This window comes from Pteropus vampyrus, unplaced genomic scaffold (genome assembly GCF_000151845.1).
Source record: "Pteropus vampyrus isolate Shadow unplaced genomic scaffold, Pvam_2.0 Scaffold20, whole genome shotgun sequence".
In the NCBI taxonomy this organism is placed as follows: domain Eukaryota; kingdom Metazoa; phylum Chordata; class Mammalia; order Chiroptera; family Pteropodidae; genus Pteropus; species Pteropus vampyrus.
In genome coordinates, this window is record NW_011888801.1 from 14,124,221 (window position 1) to 14,147,275 (window position 23,055).

The following is a 23,055-nucleotide window of genomic DNA, read 5'->3' on the forward strand; positions in this document are numbered from 1 at the left end:
GAGGACTGTGTCCAGCTGAGAGAGCAGGGACTCGTATCTTCTATCTCAGTTTCATGATAGAGCTTAGGCGAAATGGTTGTGAGAATTCTATTGTATTTGTTAGTATTCTTTTTATTTCAGAATATTTTTTATATACTTTTGATATTCATATTCATTACTGCCATGTACTCCTCACCCAATTTCCTCTGTTCTTAACAACTTACAATACTGTGGTACATTTTGTCAAAGCTAAGACATTGACATTGATATATGACTAGTAACTAAACTCCAGACTTTATTTTTTCACCAGTTTTCTTGCTAACCCAGGATCCAATCCAGGACACCACATTATCTTTAGTCATCATGTCTCCTTACTCTCCTTTACTTGGTAACAATTTTCGGACTATCCTTGTTTTTCACGACCTTGACAGTTTTGAGGAGTACTGGTCAGATATTTTATGGAATGTGCCTCAATTTGGGTTTGTTTAATATTTTTCTCATAATTAGCCTGGGATTATGAATTTTTAGAAGGAAGACCACAGAGAAGTGCCTTTCTCATCATATATCAGATGTGCCTTTCTCATCATACATCATATATAGGAGTGCACAAGACCACATGGTCATGTGGTGCCTGCCAGATTTTGACATTGTAAAGCTACTATTTTTCCCTTTCCATACTCAATTCTTTGGAAGCAAGTCATGAAGTTCATCCTACCCTTAAGGAGGTTAGGAATTAAGTTCTGCTTCCTGGTGAGGGAAGTATGTACATATATTATTTGAAATTCTGTAAAGAAGGTTTGTCTTTTCCCTCTATTAATTCATTTATTCAATCTGTTGTTTATATCAGCAGAACTCATCCATATTTATAATTTGGACCATAATCCATTAAACCCATTATTTACCATGTTCAAATTTTTCCAGCGCTTTCCTCATAGTGTTTAATTGACCTCATATTTGCTTTTACTGTAGTGTTCTTGATCTTTTTTCACTGATCTGAAATATGAATCCATTTGAATTTTATGTGTTTTAATGCAATTCTACTACAACACTTCCTAACAATTTTGGTGTGTATTATTCAAAAAAAGTTAGGTTATGTTGTAGTAATAAACACCTCTAAATCTAATTGCCTTAAATAGCAAAGATTTATTTCTCATTTGTGCTACCAGTACATTGTGAGTTGGCTGGGAATCTGCTGGTGCTTTATCCTCACTTAGCCACACTGGCTCATGGAGCAGCCATGATCTAGAATATTGAGTGTTGCCGTGACATTTAAAAAAGAGCTTAACAAATTGCTCATGAGCCCTTACAGCTTCTTCTCCCCAGCCTCACTTCACTCAAAGGTAGCAGGAAGGTTGGTCATACCTACATGAGAGAACTGGAAATAATTGGCAAAAAGCACTATTGACTAACACGTTATATTTCTTTCAGTTTTTCTTCTCTATGTAAATCTATAAAGATTTAATTGTTGTTATTGGTAACATACTGTTTTCTAATCTCTTTTTAAAAATAATGATACATTATAAAGTTGGTCTCCTATCATTAAATCTTTTTTGACACCAAAACTTCAGTGAATGGTTGGGTAGCAAAAGGAAGCTGAAATCCAGCCTTTGTTCCACTATTCAAGTCATCCACTTAGGTCTAGGACAGTATCTGCCCAAAAGGGCACAAAGATGCTGTATGGGCTAGTGGTAGCCCTTTGTGATGACTTGTGTGACTGCGTAATACTTTTTGCTTAGGCTGAACCACCCCGTCACGTGCTAATATTTAAATTGTTTCATTTTGTGCTACTATAAATAAGATGGTAGAAAATGTTGCCTAGGGAATATTTATGCATATATCTTATGATTTCCTTTGAATAAATTACTAGCAGTAAACATAGTGAGTCAAAGGATTAAAATGCAATGCAGAAGGTATCAGCACAGGACAGCTACAGTGCAGATACAGACTTGGCATTTCTCATGACTGAGTTTAGTCCCAGACCCAGCATGTATGGTGCCTGGTGGGAGAGGCCAGGATCTATAACTATAATTTTGGTACCAACTTTCTGAGCAAGGTCTGAGGGGCTGCCTTCAGATGTTGGCCTTTCTCATTTTTGCAAGGCCACAAAGCTGAATACAAGACTAATGATGCTTTAAATAAACAAGTGTAATGACTGTCATCAGTAGACAGCAGACACTTCCTGTGGGACAACTTGGGCAGGAGGGTTACTAGCAGCTGGCCAGCCCCAGGGATGTCCCTGGCAAAGACGGGCACCGCTAAGCTGAGGTCAACTCACTTAAAGGTGACTCTCCAGGTGAGATGTGCCCTGTTCCCCATTCCAAGATCTGATCTGTATTCTGTAGCCAAACTCTCCCCTAAGGAGGCACTGGGAGAGCAGGGTACAGACTCTTTAATCCAGATCTGTTTTCCTTCTCAAATCTCCAAATGGCCTTCAGAGACCCTTTGTTCTACTTGAAAGGTTCTCAAACTCTTTAATGCCAGGCAGTTGCTAAGCAAAGGCTGTTTAGCTCCAATAAGCCATGTAAGAGATCTGCTCTGAATTTGTCCCTGATCAATGTGCCACATTCACTGCTGCCCAGGCAGATGGGCTTCTGCCCTTGAACAGATCCAAATTGCCCTTCTCCTGTCTCCACATCCTGAGTGTGACAACTTTCCAGGGCATGAAAGGTCTCAATAACCAATAGGAAAGTTGTGTTTTCTTAGCACTGAGATGTACAGGGTGGAAATGTGTGTGGTAATAGAGTATAAAAACTCATTTTCTGGCGCTGCCACTTCCTGTCGGAGTCACTTATCCTTACTTGTTCTTGGTTTCCTCTTCTGTAAAATAGAAATAATCAATATAAATTTGTCAGGAGGCTAAATATTAAACGCATATGGAAACTCTTTTGTCAGTCGTAAAGTGCTATGTGAATATTATTTAACAGGATATAATGTTGAGGAAACAGATCAAAGGTAAATACTTGATCAGCACCCTTAGATAATACATCAGTGCGCTCTTCGTCAATTCCTCCTCCCATCCTTCTAATCCACTATTCCAAACCTTCACCATTCTGTTTCAGAGCTCTGCTCAGCTCTCAGGGGAAGCAGAACCATCTTAATCCTACTACACTCTGGAACTAGAAGCCACCAGGTGTAAACCACCTTACTTTCCAGTATTCCACTTACAAACTCATCTACATCTGCACCGTGCTCAAGTCCTTCTTTCCAGCCTATCCCTTTCCCATTGCTCAGATCAACCTCTACATGGGCTGCTAATCCCAGTTTTTCTCCTCTTACCCCATAGAACCTGCACGATCACTGACTTTTCTCTTTCTTTTGCTTTTCAACCGTCTCTCATCTACTGTTGAGCTCCTCTTAGCCTAGTCATATAGTTGAATAGTATCATTCCTCTTATATCAAATGACCCTGCTCCCATCTCTTTTCCTCTTCAGAGTTAAATCTATATTCACTGTCTCAATATCCTTAGCTCCAAACTTCTAGTTGACATTATTGCTGTCTAATCAGTCCTGTGCAATAACTTTTGCAGAAGTTACCAATGGCTAAGTTCTACAGACAGACCCAATGGACATTTTCAGGCCTCATCTTACAGGATTTCTCTGATGCATTTACTATGGTTAATGGCCCATGGTTCCCATGACATTTCTCTTTCTGAATTTCCTTAAAATTCTCTAACCTTTCTTCTCCTGGCATAAATTTCTCTTGGGTTCTCTAGGTTTCTGACCTTGTTTCATCTCCTCTCTTTACTTTCTCTCCATGAGGGATCTTAGCATTTCTCAGGATTTATCCTATCATATGATAATCCTTGACTCATGACTCACGACTCTGTATCAACCTAAGACCTCTCCCTCATCTGAGCTTTATTCTAGGGATGTCTAGCTGTACATTTGATACTTCATATTCAATATATCCTTGTATTCCTTCAATTTGCTCTTTTGTTTAGTTCTGTGATCTCTCCTATTTTTCTTAGTTTATCTAATTTAATTCACTCAATTAGGTAAACCAGAAATTTTGGAGTAATTCTTACCATCTCATACAGTCACCAATTCCTATTAATTTTACTTTTCATATAGCTCTTGAATTAGACTCTTTCACGTCATTCATTCTGTGGTGTGAAAATTCACATGTGTTGTCATCATAGTGTTCTAAGGGGGCTCCCTACTTCCAGCTCCCTACTTCCTTTATTAAATCCATTCTTCAAACTGCTATCAGAGTGAGCTATCAAAAATGCTGATGGGATCATGTCAGGCTTCTATTGAAAACCTCTCATTCAACAATCAGCTAAAGCAACATCTTAGTCAAGGAGCCTTCTCTGAACCTGATTCATGTCAAGGTCTCTTCTTCTGTGTCCTGCATCCTGCGTCATCCTGTCCTGTGCATAGCTCTGTCTCAATATTGGCCACGTCAGCTCATAACCATCTGTCTCTTCCATTAGGCTCCACAAAACCAGATATGGGTTCATTTGTGTAGCCCAGTGCTGAAAAATAGTACATGAACAATGAACCTTTGCTGAGCTTAACAACAGAGAGTAAATATGAAGCTGGAAATGGAGTATCTGAGCAAGGATATCAACACCCTTGGGCCGCAACTATTGTAGACAGGGTATTTATTTGAAAAGTAAAGGTGATTTATAACTATAAACTCATATAGAATTTTCTATCAGTATTAATTTTGAAGAGACCATTTAGGTCAATTGTTTTCAGTTGATCTTATCCATGACTTACACCAAAATAGTCTCTCTGGGTAACTCTATTCAGTTTATGAAGTTCTTTCTACTGTCTCATCTTATATGCATAACATCTCTTCAGACAAAGGAGGCACTGTTAACCTCATATTATAGATGAAAAATCAAATGTCAGAAATATTAAGTTGTTTGCCCATGTAATGTGGCTAGTAAGGTTCAATAATCAAGATGTCTTGACTTCTACTCTTTGTACTTCCCATACGCTCATTCGGAAACACTCAGAAAAATATAGAAGTCTGAATATTTTTTTCTATATCTTGCTGAAGTCTGCCTGCTTGAAACTTCCTACCCTAGTCCTACTTAACTCCCTGGGGCCAGTCAAACAAGGCCCATCCCTCTTTGGCAAGATAGGACATTTACTATTTGGGAGGAGCTGCTTGTGTCCAAGTTCTCCCCAAGAGTTCTCTTCCCTTGTTGCATGTCTCCAAAGCATCATCTTAGAAGAAAGTCTGGGCTTCTGCCTTAGATGTACAATTAGTCAAATTTTTCAGTATTTTATGTCACTTGTGATGCTCATAATGATTGTTTTACTTAGAAATTCATATAAACATGTAACAGAAATATTAAGGAAAATTTTGCAAACAAAAAAAAGAAAGAAAGAAAAGAAAAAAAAAAAGAAAGAAATCACTCTATTCCCACTACTCCAAAACAGTAATTGGGGTTTTGAAAATTATATTGTTTTCATATTTCTGAATCTTTGATGATAAATACTTTTTTATTTTATTGAAGTATAACATACATAGAAAAAAGTATTCAAATCACAGATATACAGATTTAAGAATTTTAACAGAGTAAACATGTGACTACCCAGATAAAAAATACATTAATAGCACTCCAGAAGCACCCCTCATTCTCTGCATGCATTCTAGTCACTGGTCCCTTCTACACCAAAAGTAGCCACACTCCTGGTATTTAACATCATACATTAGTTTTCTACATTATTTACTTTTATATAAATGAAATATACTCTTCTGTCTAGCTTATTTCACTCCAAACAATGTTTGTGTGTGTGAAATTTATACATGTCATTGCATGAAATAGTAGTTCATTTATTTTCATAGTAGCAGAGCAACATTTTCATAGAGATCTCAAACTTTTTGGTCTTAGGACTCCTTTACACTCTTAAAAATTATTGAGGACTCAAAAGAGCTGTCATTTATTTAGATTATATCTATTGATTATGTATTATAATTATCTATTATGTAGATTGTACCATATTAGAAATTTAAAGAGAATTTTAAAATAATGCATTTAATTCATTTACAAACAACAGTTTTGAAAAATATAGTTATTCATTTAAAAGACTATTTATATTTATGTGTAAATATTTATGTGTAAATATAAATAGTCTTTTAAATGAATAACTATATTTTTGAAAACAAAAATTGTTAAAAGATAGTTACTGTTTTAATTTTTACAAATTCCTTTAATAGCTATCTGAGTTAATAGAAGAGAGCTGGATTCTTATATCTGCTTTTTTTCCAATCGGTTGTAATATTTTTATTTGGTTGAAATATATAAAGAAAACCTAGTTTCCCACAGATACGTAGTTAGAAAAAGAAAGGAGTACTTTAATGGCCTTTCCAGAAAATTATTTTCTTTTCTGAAACTACATCAAAATTCAACAAGTAGTAGTTTCTTAAAGGTTACTGCAAACCTTTATCAGTCAAAGTTTTGTACTAAGTTACATTAAAATGTATTGCACTATCTTGTACTTTGAATGAATATTTTAACCCACACATGATTTTGGAACATGCATTGAAACATGCATATAACATGCACTGGAATATTGGATACCTGAGTTACATAGATCTCCCACTGTTGACACATTTCATTATGCAATATGGAAAAATCATGAAACTCTTTAGCTACTGGGAAACTGTCAAGCTCTGAGAGGTAGATACAAGTTTTCCAACATTCTAATATTTGAAATTTGAAATTCAAATTTTACCTTTGGAAGCAAATACTGTCAGTTGGGTTATTTGAGATAATGGGTTTTTTATTTTCAAGAAACTATCTGCTAAATACTTAAGTCTTAATTGTAACTTTTTTCTGTCCATCATTCTTTCGAATAAAAATGCTGTTCTATGACAAAAGCAGCTAGTTCCAATCACAACTCTAACAATTATATAGGTTCTTTTTCTTGGAACAACCATCATGTTTTAGGTATTCAGAATATGTGCTTTATGCATACTTTTCATTTTATCACACAGACTATTAAAAACAGTGTATTCAAAGATTGAGACTTAATAAAATTGACCATTTTTACTGTTTTATTGATGACATTCTTAAGCGAACATTCTTTTTTTCCTATTAGTTCCTAGTTGTGAGGAATACATACAATAATTATTTTACAGATGGTGCCAACTCCTTGATTTGGGTTATGACACTAGTTTTACTCCCTGTTGCTTTTGGACCATGAATGCAAATGTCAACACAGAAAAAGGGCAAAGATGTCCTAATATTTTGAAAATAGTTTTGACTTTACAGATCCCTTGAAACAGGTCTTAGAAACCCCTAAGGATTCATGGACCATATTTTAACAACTATTACTATTGGATATTCAATATATAAATATATCACAACTTATTTATCCAGTCTATTACTGATAGACATTTGCACGGTTCCAAGTTTGGGACTACTTCAAACACTACTATTATAAACACTATCTCAGATGTCTTTTGGAACATGTGTATGAATTTGTGTTCTAGGAATGAAATTGCTGCATCTTTGGGTATGCATGCCTTCACCTTTTAAGACACTACTCAATAACATTCCAAATGGTTGTAGTAGTTTAACAGTGTAAGAGAGTTCTATTTGCTTCATATCATAGTCATAACATGATATTATAAGCCTATTTGAATTTTAGATAGTCTTATCATCATTTTAATTTGTATTCTCCAGGTGACAAATAAGATTGTCCACCACGTCATATATATATTGCCCATCGAGACATCCTTTTTTTTATGAAGTACCTATTCAGTTTTTCTTTAAAAAATTCTACTGAATATTCTAAATTTTTCCTTATTTGATTTATAGTAATTTGTATTTTCTGGATGTGAATACCTTTTTTTTAATGGTAAGATAAAGACTTCAATAACTTTTTTAAATTAAACATTTTATTTTGAGAATTATAGATTCATGTGCAGTTATAAGAAACAATATAGCAAGATCTCATGTATCATTTACTCAGTTTCCCCAATAGTATCATCTTGCAAACTGTAGTACAATATCACGACCATAACATTTCATCACTACAAGAATCTCTTACGTTGCCCTTTTATAGCCATCCCCACTTCTTTCCTGAACACACAACTTAACTCCTCATAACTACTAATCCTTTTTCGTTTCTATAATTTTGTCACTTCAAAAATGTTATTTAAATGTAATTGTACAGTATGTGACTTTTTGTGATTATCTTTTCTCACTAAGCATAATTCTGTGCAGATTCATCCAGATTGTTGCATGTATCAACAGCTCATTTCTTTTTCTTGTTGAGAAGTATTCCATGGTATGAATGTATCCTAGTATATTTAAGCATTCGCCTGTTGAAGAACATCTGGGTTCTTTCCAGTTTTTTTCTATTATGAATAAAACTTTTATAAACATTCACGCATAGGTTTTTGTGCAAGTATAAGTTTTCGTTTCACTGAGATAAATTTCCAGGGGCACAACAGCTAGATCTTGTGATAGTTATATTTAAAAAAAAATACTGACCTTTTTCCCACCAGCAATGTATGAGTAATTCATATGTTTTTCTGTATCCTCACCAGCATATGGTGTTGTCACTTTTTAATTTTAGCCACCCAGATATGTATGTAGTAATATCTTGTAATTTTTACTATTATTTTCCTAAAAGATAATGGTGTACAACATATTTTCACATGCTTAGTTACCATCTGTATATTTTCTTTAGTAAAATGTCTGTTCCTGTCTTTTGCACATCTTCTAATGGGATTATTTTTTACTAGTGAGTTTTAAGAGATTTTTATATATTATTCTAGATCTAGTCCTTTGATAGATATATGGCTAGCAAATATTATCCCACATTGAAGCTTGTCATTACATCCTATTCACATGGGTTTGTGCAGAGCAAAAGTTTTTTACATTGATGAGATCCAATTCATTACTTTTTCCTTTTATGAATCATGCTTTTGGTGTAAAATCTAAGAACTTTGAACACTTTGTTGAATGAGAACTGCAAAAACAGACATCCTTGCTTTATTTCCAATCTTACAATGAATTCATTGTTTCACATTAAGTATAGTATTACCTGTAGAGTTTTTATATAGATACTCTTTATCAAGTTGAGGTAGTTCCCCTGCATTTCTAGTTTTCTGAGAGTTCTATCATGAATGAATTTTGAATTTTGTCAAATGCTCTTCTGCATCAATTGATCTGATCATGTAATTCTCTTCTTTAACTTACAAATAGGGTAGATTACATTGATCACTTTTTGAGTTATTTACCAACCTTCTATTCCTAGAATAAACCTCATTTAGTCATCGTATATAATTATTTTTATGTATTGCTAAATTATCTTCGCTAATATTTTGTTGAAGATTTTTGTATTAGCATATAAAGATATTGCTAGGTCATAAAATAAGTTGGAAAATGTGCCTATCTTTTCTATTTTCTGGAAGATATTTTATAAAATTTACATTAATTTTTGCTTAAATATTTCACAGAATTCTTAAGTGGAACCATTTGGACCTGGAAATTTGACAGGAGTGTTTAAATTATGAATTCAGTAGACATTCTCCAGAGGACATACAGATGGCCAATATACATATGCAAAGATGCTCAAATTCATTAATCATCAGGGAAATGCAAATCAAAACCACAATGAGATATCACCTCACACCTGTCAGAATAGCTATTATCAATAAATCAACAAACAACAAATATTGGCAAGGATGTGAAGAAAAGGGAACTCTTGTGCACTTTTGGTGGGATTATAAATTGGTGTAGCCACTATGGAAAATAGTATGGAGTTTCCTCAAAAAATTAAAAATAGAACTACCATATAACCCAGCAATTCCACGTCTTTCTTTGGGTATTTATCCAAATAAATTTAAACACTAATTAGAAAAGACATATGCACCTCTATGTTCATTGCAGCATTATTTACAATAGCCAAGATATGGAAGCAACTTTAGTGTCCATCAATAGATAAATCGATAAACAAATTGTGGTACATATAGGCAATAGAATATTACTCAGCCATAAAAAAGAATGAAGTCTTGCCACTTGCAACGACATGGATGGACCTAGAGAGTATTATGCTAAGTAAAATTAAGTCAAACAGAGAAAGACAAATACCACATGATTTCACTTATATGTGGAATCTAAAGCACAAAATAAATGAACAAAACAGAAACAAACTCGTAGATACAGAGAACATTTTGATGGGTGCCAGACGAAAGGAATGAATGAAAAAGAGGACAGGATTAAGATATACAAGTTGCCAGTTATAAAAATAGTTATAGGAATGTAAAGTACAGCATAGAGAATATAGTTAATAATATTACGGTAATTGTGAATAAGTGTCAGATGGGTACTAAATTTATTAAGGTGATTACTTTGTAGGTTATGTAAATGTGTATTTTCTACACCTGAAAATAATATATTGTGATATTATATTTCTCTTGGTTAATATTTGTACATTTTATATTTTTTCAACCTTTTACTTTCAACTTTCTCTGTCCTTATTTTCATGGAGTGTTTCTTGTATGCAGAATTTACTCAGGTTTTGTTTATTGATCCGATGTAACTCTGTTAAGCTTTTATTTGGAGCATAGTCCACTTATATTTAATGATATTTTTATTTTAATTCCACTTTAATGTTTATTTTTCATTTGTAATATCTGTTGTTTGTTCTTTTTTCTTCTTTCAACATATTCTCAGCTATTTAAGATTATTCTACTTCCCTTCTATTAGCTGAATATTACACATTTTTTGTTATTTTTTTGTGGATACTCTAAAAATTATAAAATACATAGTTGCTTTATTAGAGTTTAATGTAAATTAGCCCCATTTTATGAATTTTAATTAAAGAAACAATACTTTTCTTTCATTTACCTCATTCATACTTTTTAAGCATAAGAAATTATCTTCCAACAGCCAATATTCATTTAGATATAGTAATATATTTATTATTTCCATAGTTTTTCATTTATTCTTTTTTTATTAATTAATTAATTAATTAGTCTTAGTGACATTGCTTAACAAAATCCAGTAAGTTTCAGGTGTACAATTCAACAGTAAGGCGTATATATATTGCATGTGTGTTCATTTCCCATAGTTAGATTTCTTTCTGTCACCACATATTTGACCCCTTTTGCCCTATCTACCTCCGTTCTCCCCTTTTTCCCCATATCCTTTAGTAACCACTGGTCTATTGTCCATGCCCACGAGCCTCTGCTTGTTTGTCCTATTTGTTTGTTGCTTTTAGGTTTATATCCCACATATAAATGATATCATGTGGTTTTCAACGTTTTCTGTCTGGCTTATTTCATTTAGCATGATTATCTTGAGGTCTATCCATGTTGTCACAAATGACAGTATTTCATCTCTTCTTATGGCTGTACCACAGCTTCTTTATCCAATCATCTGTTGTAGGACACTTTGGTTGCTTCCATGTCTTGGCCACTGTGAATAATGCTGTTATGAACATTGGTGTGCAAATATCTTTTCGGACATGAGTTTTCTAGTCTTTGGGGTAAATACCTAGTAGAGGGATTGCTGGATCATACGGTAGATCAATTCTTAGTTTTTTGAGGAATCTCCATACTGTTTTCCATAGTGGCTGTATCAATTTGCAGTCCTGCCAGCAGTATATAAGGGTTCCTTTTTCTCTGCATCCTCTCCAACATTTGTTATTACTTGTCCTGTAGATAACAGCTATTCTATCAGGTGTGAGATGGTATCTCATTGTGGTTTTGATTTGCATTTCCCTAATAGCTAGGAATGTTGAGCATCTTTATATATGTTTGTTGGCCATTTGTTATGTCCTCTTGAAAGAAGTATCCGTTCAGTTCCTCTGCCCATTTTTTTTATGGGATTTTTTTTTGTTTTTGTTGTTATTGAGTTATATGAGTTCTTTTTATATTTTAGATATTAGGCCCTTTTAGATATCGGAGGCGTTGGTTGCACATATATTTTCCCATTCGGATGGTTGTCTCTTTACCGTGTTGACAGTTTCTTTTGCTGTGCAAAAGCTTTTTAGTTTGATGTAGTCTCTTTCATTTATTTTTTATTTTACTTCTCTTGCCTTTAAGATCAAATTCATAAAATCCTCTTTAAGTCCAAGGTCCTTGAGTTTAGTTCCTATGTTTTCTTCTATGCATTTTATTGTTTCAGGTCTGTAATCCATTTTGTGTTAATTTTGGTGTGTGGTAATAGACAATAGTCTAGTTTCATTCTTTTGCAGGTGGCTTTCAAGTTTTTCCAGCACCATTTATTGAAGAGGCTTTCCTTTCTCCACTGTATGTTTTTGGCTTTTTCTGTCAAAAATTATTTGCCCAAACAAACATGGGTTTATTTCTGAACTCTCAATTCTGTTCCACTGGTCTGTGTGTCTGTTTTTCTACCAATACCATGCTGTTTTGATTATTGTCATTTAGTGGTATAGTTTGAAGTCAGGCAGAGTGATGCATCCAGTCTCATTTTTATCTTTTTTTCTCAAGATGGCTTTGGCAGTTCGGGGTCTTTTGCTCTTTCATACAAATCTGTTGATTTTTTTTTTTATTCCTTTAAAAAATGCCGATGAGATTTTGATGAGAATTGCATTAAATCTGTATAATGCTTTAGATAATAAGGTCATTTTTACTATGTTGATTCTTCCATCATTTATTCCTATATTTTGTGTTTCAGTATGGAATAGTTTACATTCTACATTCTTTCACTGTCTTTCTTTAAAGATAATATGACTTTTTCTCTGTGTTTTTGAATATTTTTTACCTTTCATTTTTTTGTTTTACTGTGATGAGCTTATGTGTGGTTTTCTTTGTATTTTTCTTGTTTTATGTTTGTTGAATTTGTTAAATCTGTGGTTTATGACTTTCATTGATTTCAGAAAATACTCATTAACTTTGCATATTGAGTCTGATCCATCTTTCTCTCCTCTTCTTTTGATACTCCAATTCTAATAAGCAGGATGCTTTCTCCATATTACACATGTATCTAACTCTCTCTATCTTTTAAATATTTTCCATATTTTTATCTCATTATACTTTTAGCAAGGATATTTATTCAAGTTTACTCATCCTCTGTTCAGTTGTGTTCACTCTGCTGTTAAACTTACCCATAAAGTTTCTCATTTCGATTAATTTATTTTACAAATTTATAATTTGTATTTGGTTATTTTTCATATTACATGTCTTTTGCAAAATTCTCCATATTACATTTTTGATCATATTATTTGCATTAATTTAAGATTCATGTCTGATAACTCTAATATCTGCATACATGTGGGTATGTTTTTATTGTTTATTTGTCTGTTGATCCTTTTTATGGGCAATGTAATAATTTCTGCTTGATTGTGGAACATTTTGTATACAAATTCTCAATTAACATCTCAGATGATGTGATCTTTCTCCAGAGAAGAGTTACTTTGTCTTCTGGCATGCATTTGTAGTAACAGTGATCACCATAATATACTTAGAGGTTGAGCTATTGAAAATTGGGTTTCAGCTTTGTAAGGACTGGTTTGTTTCCAGCCTACCTTGATCTCTATGGTGCAACCCTTCAGAGACCTCCCTTAAAGCCAACTCCTGGTGATTTCTAGAAACTGAGACTGCTGGAAGCTTTACTATTTTCTCAGCCTCTCAACTCCACACTGTTTATCAATCAACAACTGCTTAAAGGGGAACATTAATTTAGAAAGCTGGGCTTATTTCTCTCGATTGTCCTATTTCTGGGCTCTTGGTCCCTTATGTTCTAAATGATTTGGTGAGCTTGAACTCTAATTTTTGTCTCTTTAGCCACCTGAGATTTTGAAAAGCTCTGCTAAGCTTCTCTACTTCTTAGCCATCACTTTAGCTTCTCGGCCTTTTCTGCTATTTGCAAACTTGAAAATATCTCAAGGGAAAAAAAAACCCACAGATATTGGGCATTGGGCACATCTCAGTGAGTTTCCTTTTCTTCAAGATCTTGGTTCCTTAATTCTTGGCCCTCTTGGTAGCACTCTGCTGTTCTAAAGCAGATTATTCAAATATAGCTTTTAAAGTTATTCTTGGGAGGAAGATTAATTTGCTGCAGCTAACTCATCATAGCTGAAAGTAGAAATATTTCACAGACATGTATGTGTGTATGTGAGTGTATCAGTGTAGATGAAATATTCGTTCATGTGATTGTTATTGATTTGACCAGCAAATCCTGCAAGTATTCTTATCTAAAATCACAACTATCATTAAACTGTGACTTGTTTTCTCTCTTCTCTAGAACTTTGTGTTGTGTATCGAGAACTACAGAAGAAGAGGTCAGGAGCTCTATGCATCTTTATACAAAGACCATGTGCAGGTAAAAAACAAAACAGTTCCTTTCTCTACACAATAAACTGGGATCTACCTTGAACCTAAAATAAAAAATCAGAAGGGACTTTTGTCTAAATTCTGGACTGCTTAAATCAATAATTGGTGGTCAATAATTCAGTCTAACTTGCATGAACTGTGCGTGAGGATTTGGATCTACACTTGAAGCAACTGAGGAGATAGGAAATGTATTAATCCACTCATATACTCAGGGTGTCTCAGATCCTTTGCTAGGAGCTAGAGACACAATTGTAAACACAGACATGGGCCTCATTCTCAGATATCTTCACTATAAAGGAAAAATATACATTAAACAACTGCACAAATAAATACATCATTATGACTTGTGATGAGCAGTAGCCATGGAAAATACAGATACAAGGAGAGATTATAACAGGGAAAGACCTTAATTTGGGCAGATAAGAGGCCCTTTCTAAGAAAGTGACTTTTACATTGAGGTCTGAAGAAGAAGGAAATGGTCTGAGGTGTTTTGAGGAAGTGTTTTTGGCTAAGGAGAGGGCATGTGTGAAAGATCCAGAGTCAGGAAAGAGCTACATATTATCAATTAACTGAAAGAAATGACTGAATGACCTGAACTGGTAAGGAACAAGGGTGAAGATGAGGTAGGGCTGGAGTGAATAGGGCTTGTCACCACATTAGGGCTTTGCATCTTATCCTAAGTGCAATGAGTTGCCACTAATGAGGGCAGGTTTAGATATTTAAAACACCTCGTTAAGCATAATTTCTGTGCTGTCTAGATAGAATACTAGCTGTCATGCCAATGACATCTCTATTTGAATCTTAGGTCTGCCTCTTCTTAGGCCTGCAGTCTGAGCCCCAAGTTCCTCATCTTTAAAATGGGATAATAGTTCCTAACTATTAAGGGTAAAGAACAACTATAAAGTGCCTAGACAGTAGTTGGCAGGGAATAGATGCCCCATATGTGATTATGGAATGGCTAAGAAGTTATCTTAGTTGGTTTTGTTTTTAATAAAAGTTTTAAAAAGTAATTGCTTATAATGGAACACAATGTATAGTATTAGAAGCTTACTAATTATATTATTTACTTTATAATTTCTCTGTTCCAAAGCTTGTGCTAGGTGTAGAAAAGGCAGAGATTACAATGACACTGATATGTCTTGAGGGTTCTTACAACTCAGTAGAGAGACCAAGAGTAAATAAATAACCACAAACAGAGTGATGAAGCCAATACTAGGATGTCCTACTACAAGGGGAGGAACAGTGGGGTGTAAGGAACCAGTAGGTGTATTGGGGTGAGTGAGAGGTCTAGGAATGGTGAAACAGTGGTGCCCAAGGGTGGGGAAAATACAATAGGCTCTGATCAACTTAAGCCACATAATCTGGTCTAATTCCTTCCATATAAGCTCATTTGGGAGACCACAACATGCCCCTGGAATAAGAATTTGTGAGATATGCAGCCTGCACTCCAGAAACACACAGTTTAGCTACATAACCCCCAAGGCTGTCTTACAAGAAAGCAGTTTATCAAGCATGGCAGGAGTGGGAGAGGAGCTTTGGGGGTATAAAATTCATGTGGGCAGGACAGAACCTCAGCAGAGACTCTGAGCCCAGAAAGAAAGAATCCAGCCTTCTTGAAGGTGGCCTGGCTCATTTTTAGTAGCAGGCTTGACTGGGATTCAGAGAGTACTTGAGAAAGTTATACAGAGTTTTAAAGTTATTGAGGTATGTTTGAGAAAATCAGCATTCTGATACTAATCCATATGGATACTTTCCAAGTGTTTAAATATTTAAGACAGATTGTTTTGATGTTTAAAGGAATGCAGAGGTAATCACCATCTGCAGGAGATAATGGGGTCTGAAGCATTCACCCTGTTTTTTTAAGGGGCAATACACTTTCCCAATGCAGGTCCCCCTCCACTTCCAGAAAAGTCAAGTTCAAATTCCAGGAAGAAATCAGGCTTGTGAAGCCTGCCACATTCTTCAAGGACTGCTTCTCTCAGGTGCACTCAATGAGGTGATAGTAAGATTTAGGGGCCCCAGCCCACAGGTCTCTCAGTCAAAGGTCATGTAAGACTGCTTTAACTTGGCATTTTACTCACAACTAAGAAGTCACTGGAGATGGCAAGAGCCCACAGTATGAGAAAATAACATGACCATGACCCAGTGTCCTAAGTGTCATTACATGATGTTCCATCATTATATCGTTAGCAAATTGGACAATTCTGATATTTAATCTCCCAAATTTCTCTTCGCTCCAGAAGTACTGGTGAAAACAGTTGCCTATACTCTGGCCCTGCCCAGCTTTCCATTTGCCTTTTCCAAATTATATTTGTTCTCTTCTTTGTGGTCCAGATGCTTTGGTTCTACTCTTATATCAAGTCCTTATTGTAATTTACAGCAATGCTTCCTTCTGCCTATGCTGTTTTTAAAACATTATAGTCTTTGCTGGTTAAAGCTCTTTGCTAGGTGCTCACCATTTCAGAAATAACCTTTCTTTTATTATGTGAGGGGCACTGTTTTGTCACACTCTTTTCTGTGCTCTCTAGGGGCCAACAGTGTGTTGCTACTTCTTTCTCAGTGTCTGTATATCCATTAAGGTTTGTCACAGCTCTTTCAGATCCAAGTATCAGAATCTCAACTCAAATTGGCTTAGGCAACAAATAAAATGTTTTGTTTTATTAAAAAATTCAGGGAAAGAGCAGGCTTCAAGAAGAGCTGGATCCAGGTATTCAAACTCTGCTCTAAGGAATCTGTCTCCTCTCTCTTTTTTCTTTCTCTCTTATACACACATACAAACACACACAAATGTATGAGGCTGCTAAAGCATTTGAGGCACCAGAGCACATGAATGAGAGAGCACGTGAGTCTGAAAGGAACTCACATTCTGCTTCCCAGGCTGTACATCCTAGAACAAGGCAGGGTTTATGTAATGAATGGAGAACCATTTTCTAACTTGTGCAAAGGCACTGTCTCCTTTCTGAGCTGTGAACCTGTAGGTTATTTCTATACAAGGGGATACTTCTCCTGATGCACATAAAGGTGTCCTGGGACTGGGGTGGTGGCCCTGAATGTGTACTCATACACCGAACCCTCTGTACTGTCTCCTTTGTATAGGCTCCAAAGAGCGCCATTACCAACCCTGAGGAATGATACTCACCTACCCATCCTATAACCATTCACCATCACTCGGATTCCCCATAGTTGGGTGACTGAAAGTAGGGCTGGGCTCAGCCTCACTGAAAGCACCAGAAACTGAAAGTGGATAAGGTTGCCCAGATACAAATCTCAATGATGCTACCTAAGAGTTTCTATTCAGCTGAAAATCATAGCTGCTTCTATCATACCAGAATCCATGCCTCTGAGTGTGACATTTGGCCCACTTGAGCTTTAAACTGAAAGAGAACCTTACATTGTACAGAAAATGGGTATAACAGAGCATTTTGCGAGTGCAGGGACTCAGGGATTTTACTATTTAGTCATCTCATGTCCTCTGTCCAGGGATTACATGTAGCTTTCTATCATGGACTAACAATCGTTCATCTCTGAGGGGGTCTCACTACTGACACATATCTGTGTGGTTGCAGATATCAAGACAACTTACTTGCCTTGATATCTCAGGCAGCCATGCAGTACCATTATGTCAGTGGAGCCTTGGGGTGGAGAGGATGCTCTTAAAAGACTGATTTGATGCTCAGGGTAGACAACCCAATAGCTTGAGATTGTTCATCCTCTATGAAGCTCTCAGTATGTTACCACAAACACAGTGAAAATTTTCAGGGAGCTGAAACATTATCCCCAAACAAGTTTTTATTTCATGTAACCGAATTCCTTTTAAAGGCTTTGGATAGTCATCATTTTTTCTAGAGTTCATTATTAACCAATTGGAGTATTGTGTAGAATGCTGTAACCGTTTTGGATGTAAATCTAAGAACTGTGGCGAAAAAAAATGATCTTGTTTTGAAATAGGACTTGCTTTATTCACAGCAATAATACTAACTGCTTAAGCTATGTAAGGAACCCTACAAAACTTTTCAAAATATTGTCTCATTTAATCCCTACATAAACTCATGGTTTTATTATTATGGTAATATTATTAACCAAATTTGACTGATGAGGAAGCTGAAGCTCCTTCAGATTTAACAACTAGTGAATAGCAAAAACAGAATGACAACCCAAGTTTATCTGATGCCAAAGATCATGTGCTAAGCACTATAACATCTGTTATATTTTCATGAAAATTTTTAAGTTCTGAGAATGATTTACCCATCCAAAGAGGCCCAGATTTGCTATGTCCACCAGTCATTGAAGTAATACTGGCAGGAACCATGAATTAATAAAATGATACTAGAAAAGGAAAGAAGTCTAGCCTCTAGGCTTAAGCAAAGGCTTTGGAATCAGACAAATTGGGTTTAAATCTCAGCTGGGTCACCTGGTTGTCCTTGGAGAAGATACGTCTCCTTTCCTAGACTTGGTTTCTTTATGATGATCATAGAAATGACTTGCAAGTTTAAGTTTTACTCATGGAGCCAGTGGGTAGAGGAAATGAGATACAGCAGATGAGGGGCTCAGCTTAACACTTGGTAATGAATTTCTTTCTTTTTTTATGTTAAGTTTATTAAATCTGTGCTTCTTGTTTCACCTTTCAGTTTCTGAAAAATTAAAATTTAGAACGAATGCCATCAAATATTTGAATAACTGCAAAATTCACTCTGTAGACAAAGTTGATTCCACTGCCCAAATTGAATTGAAATGTTTCCTTGACAGGTGATGTACAAAACTTGAATTTGACATACAAAAGCAGTTTGGGCGTGTCAATGTATTTTATAAAAGTTTGAATTATACTCTAGCAGAAGTTGTAATAGTCAAGTATCACATATACAAACTATGAGACTTTCATAGATAATAGCTGGGATTATTTTCATTAATATCAAAGGTTTTAGCTTCTGTGAACATTCTAGAATTCTTGAACATTCTAGAATCATATGATATTAGGGTTTCAAAGACCTTTAGACATCATTTAGGCCAAAGCTCTCATTTAACAGTTAGAGAATCTGAGGTCCAGTGACAGGAAGAACTTGTTCAAATCAATCCATTGCTGGCTGGTCTGCTAGTTCCCACCACACTGCTAGTCCAGAAGACTTGAAGAAGTATTTTCAGTATCATTTTTGAAGGGTGTGGGCTGTGGTAAAATTCCCTGTCCTTTTTGAAGGGCAGAGGCTGTGATGAAATTCTCCATCCATTTTATAGAATTGCTGTTTAACCCACTCCAATGATTAATTTCAAGGCCTTTGGAACCTGTTGCTCTCTGCCCAGCACCCAGTAGTATGAATTCTAAAGGGTGGATGGCTTTTCCCTCCCCCATCCTAAATTAAATGGTCTCAAAATTAAGAAACCAGTTTCTTTTCTGGACCACGTCTTGGCTCCAGAGAGTACACTACACACCCTGAGGGTGCTCGGGTACCTGTAAGAGGCTAATTTTCTCAGACAATTATGGGGCTTGGTCTGTTCACCTCAGGAGATTTGGGGCCAGGTAGGCCTGTGAGAAAAATGTCCAGGGATGACTTTGCACTTCTGCTTCCCAGAGGCGGAAATGTGGTGACATCAAGGCAGCCAAAGCCTGGGCCAGGATCCAGGAACAGCTTTTTGGGGAGCTGGGTTTGTGGGGCCAGAAGGCAGAAGCCACATCTTGTTCCTGGTGGGAACTGGACTGGAGAGAAGGACCCGCTCGCATGAGGAAACGCATCAGACGCTTGTCTCCTTTGGAGGCCCTGAGTGCAGAAAGGCTCAAGGTAAGAGTTCAGTGCAAGAAAATGATGCTTCAGTGTCAGAAATGTAGGACAGTGACTCGTTAGCTTTTCCATCTCAGGTTGTTTTCATCTGGTGTGCTTCAGGAGAGTTTCGATATGGGCAGGTTGAGAGAAAATGTATGTAGTTAAAGGCAAGAGTGCTCTAATTTATTTTTGATGCTGTTTAACAGAAGAAAAGAATCACTAATCTTACCAGGTAACATAGAAAGAATGCTATAACTACGACCAGAATGAATGAATAAATGCGTGAGTAAATGAATAGGTGAGTGGTTCACATTTATACCACTGACCCAGACAACGCTGATATTCACAAAAGTCCGGTGGTATAATCTGGATGCTAGGGTTTAGAAAGAGTCATGTGATGGCATTGTCAGCTTACACAAGTTATTTGTCACAGAGCAGTCATGACCAGCACTGCTATGGGCATTATTACACAAGCAAATCTCATAACAAGTTTTACAATGGAAATATCTTGAACTCAGCTATTTCTGCAAGCCTGAGCCAGTGACCCACTTAGTCCAAATGACATTGAAGTGGTACTGTATTCCCAAACAATGGAATCTAGGCAGACCCTGGGGGTTTGCTGTAATGAAGCTTGAACTCTGTGTCATGAAACTTACATTTTTGCCTTCTAAAGGATGGGGAGCCAGTTGGATTGGTAGTGGATATAGAAAACTCTGTTAATTGTTTTTCATTTCCACATTGAACAATTCTGATTTAAGAGGATTCTAAAAGGCAGCTTTCCAAATACTGCAACTCAAGACAATGGGTTTATATTCTAGTCTGTAATCTCAGAATCTTTTATCCCCAGTAAATCCTTTATAAAATCTAATGAAAAATTATATTTCACTTATTCAGTAGACATTTGAATTTTTAATGTACTGTTAATAAACATCTGGTGGTGTACAGTATTTTTCCCTTGATATATTTCTTAGGAAATGGAGGCAGGAAAGATAAGTAGCTTGTATATTGTGTAGGTGACAAAGCCAAAGGTTGGCTATGGAACCAGATCTCTGGACCCTGATCCCCTCTACAGGGTGGCCCATACCACAGAAGTCCAGTTTGCTATCTAATCCTATTTTGGCATCATTTTTGGAAATTACTGTAAATCCTACTTAATGGAAGTCTGTGGGTTTTCCCCCTTTGACTCAGGAACATTAATACTTGCATTTTATAGTGGTCCTTTAGGAATTTAGCATTTTCTCCCCTTGCATCTGAATCTTGAATACATGAGTAATTTGAAAGGGTCACGTGTATGTGTGTGTGTCTGTGAATCTGTGGAATGAGGCGGGTGCATATAGGTAGTATCCAGGATTTAATTTCTCTTTTTTTCTCTGGTGTTATTTCAGGAAAGCCAAGACAGAAATGGCGATATTTCTCAAACGAATGCTTTAAACCAAGGTATTCAGTTTATCAGTTTATCTATTCTTTATTTGAAACTTAAGCCAATTCTTGGTTTTATTTAATATCTTCTTAAAAATATAAAATTAATATTTTTGAAAGAAGAAAATGCTACAAGTCTAGAGTTGGTAGTGCTAAGATTCTCTTCATACTGTCTTCCCCAAGATGAAGAAGAACCTATTTCAGACCTCATCACTCCCATAGGAGGAAAATTTTATATTAACTTTGCAAAAATAACAATTTTTTTCGGGGGAACTATCTCATCAATTTGCTGTATTGGGAAAACCTTAAATGTGCCCCCAGAAAGATCAAATGCATATTCAGTATGTGACCTAAAATACGTAGGAGGAAAATAACAGAATGTTTTTGAGTAAAAATGGATAGAATAGATATTTAGTACTTTTTACACTAAACTCTTTGATTATGAAAATGACAGATAAAATAGTCATTATTACACTAGTCTCCCCTTATCCGTGGGGGACATATTCCAAGACTGCCAGTGGATGCTTAAAACCACGACGGTACCTAACTCTATATATATTATGTCTTTCCTATACATATATACCTTTTTATGTACAAAAGCACTTTATGACGGCTTCTCTTTGGCATATCCGCATTGCCAGCATCGCTACTCTTGCACTTTGGAGCCATTGTTAAGTAAAATAAGCACAGGCACTCTGATACCAAGACAGGCAATCTGATAACTGAGAAGGCTACCAAGTGAATAACAGATGTGTGGAATATACAATGTGGATACACTAGACAAAGGAATGATTCACATCCTGGTCAGGATGAAGCTAGATTGCTGGAGTTTTCATCATGCCAATAAGAATGGTGCACAATTTAAAAGTTATAAATTGTTTATTTCTGGAATTTTCCACTTAATATTTTCAGACTGTATTTGACCACTGGTAACTAAAACTGTGAAAAGTGAAACCACAGATAAAGGGGATTACTGTATTGCCCAAACTAAAAAAAAAAAAGTACTCTGAATCATTTTTTATGTTTACATATACTCTTTATTTGTATAATTTTCATGGAAGAATTTAATTGAATCAATTTGCTGAAAATCCAGGCTTTGTTTTCAGAGGTCATTTTGGCATGAGCCCATCAAACCACACATACAAGTACACAAACAGACACAAAGACATACATACTGTATTTCTGATTTTGTGTGTTTCTACCAGACTCTGTCTTTTACTGTAGACACTCCCTGTCTGTAAGTTTTACTGTACCCTAGGCTGCAGCTAGTGTCGTATCCTTTCCTAAATGACAATATCTTAGCACTGGTCATCTTATCGCATTTAGTGCCTGAGTACTGGATTTTCCACTGAACTGGCTAACTTGCCAGTCTGTAGTATTGCCTAGAAGTTAGGATCCTGGGCTCTGATCACAGGTAAATTTGAGGATCTCACTGTGATACAGGACTTGGGATAACATTGTCATACCCATTTGCTTCTCTTCTCTCCACCTCAAAACCAACAACAATAGTCTATCTACTCTCTCTCTCTCTCTCTCTCTCTCTCTCTCTCTCTCTCTCTCTCTCTCTCTCTCAGAAAGGATGGCTGCAGAGAGTGTGGTGGTGGAAAGTGTATGCTGATTTTATTGGACT

General features: G+C 35.8%; 1 protein-coding gene across 6 annotated transcripts in view; it reads left to right on the plus strand.

The window, feature by feature from the left end:
- The window catches only part of WDFY4 (WDFY family member 4), a 288,917-nt gene that overhangs the window by 156,754 nt on the left and 109,108 nt on the right, over positions 1-23,055 (plus strand). For all 6 annotated transcript variants that reach the window (XM_011355393.2, XM_011355394.2, XM_011355392.1 and 3 more), the window contains 3 exons: positions 14,165-14,242; positions 19,818-20,024; positions 21,392-21,443. In XM_011355393.2, coding sequence (XP_011353695.1) covers positions 14,165-14,242; positions 19,818-20,024; positions 21,392-21,443 — 337 coding nt within the window. The remainder of the gene's footprint in view (positions 1-14,164; positions 14,243-19,817; positions 20,025-21,391; positions 21,444-23,055) is intronic.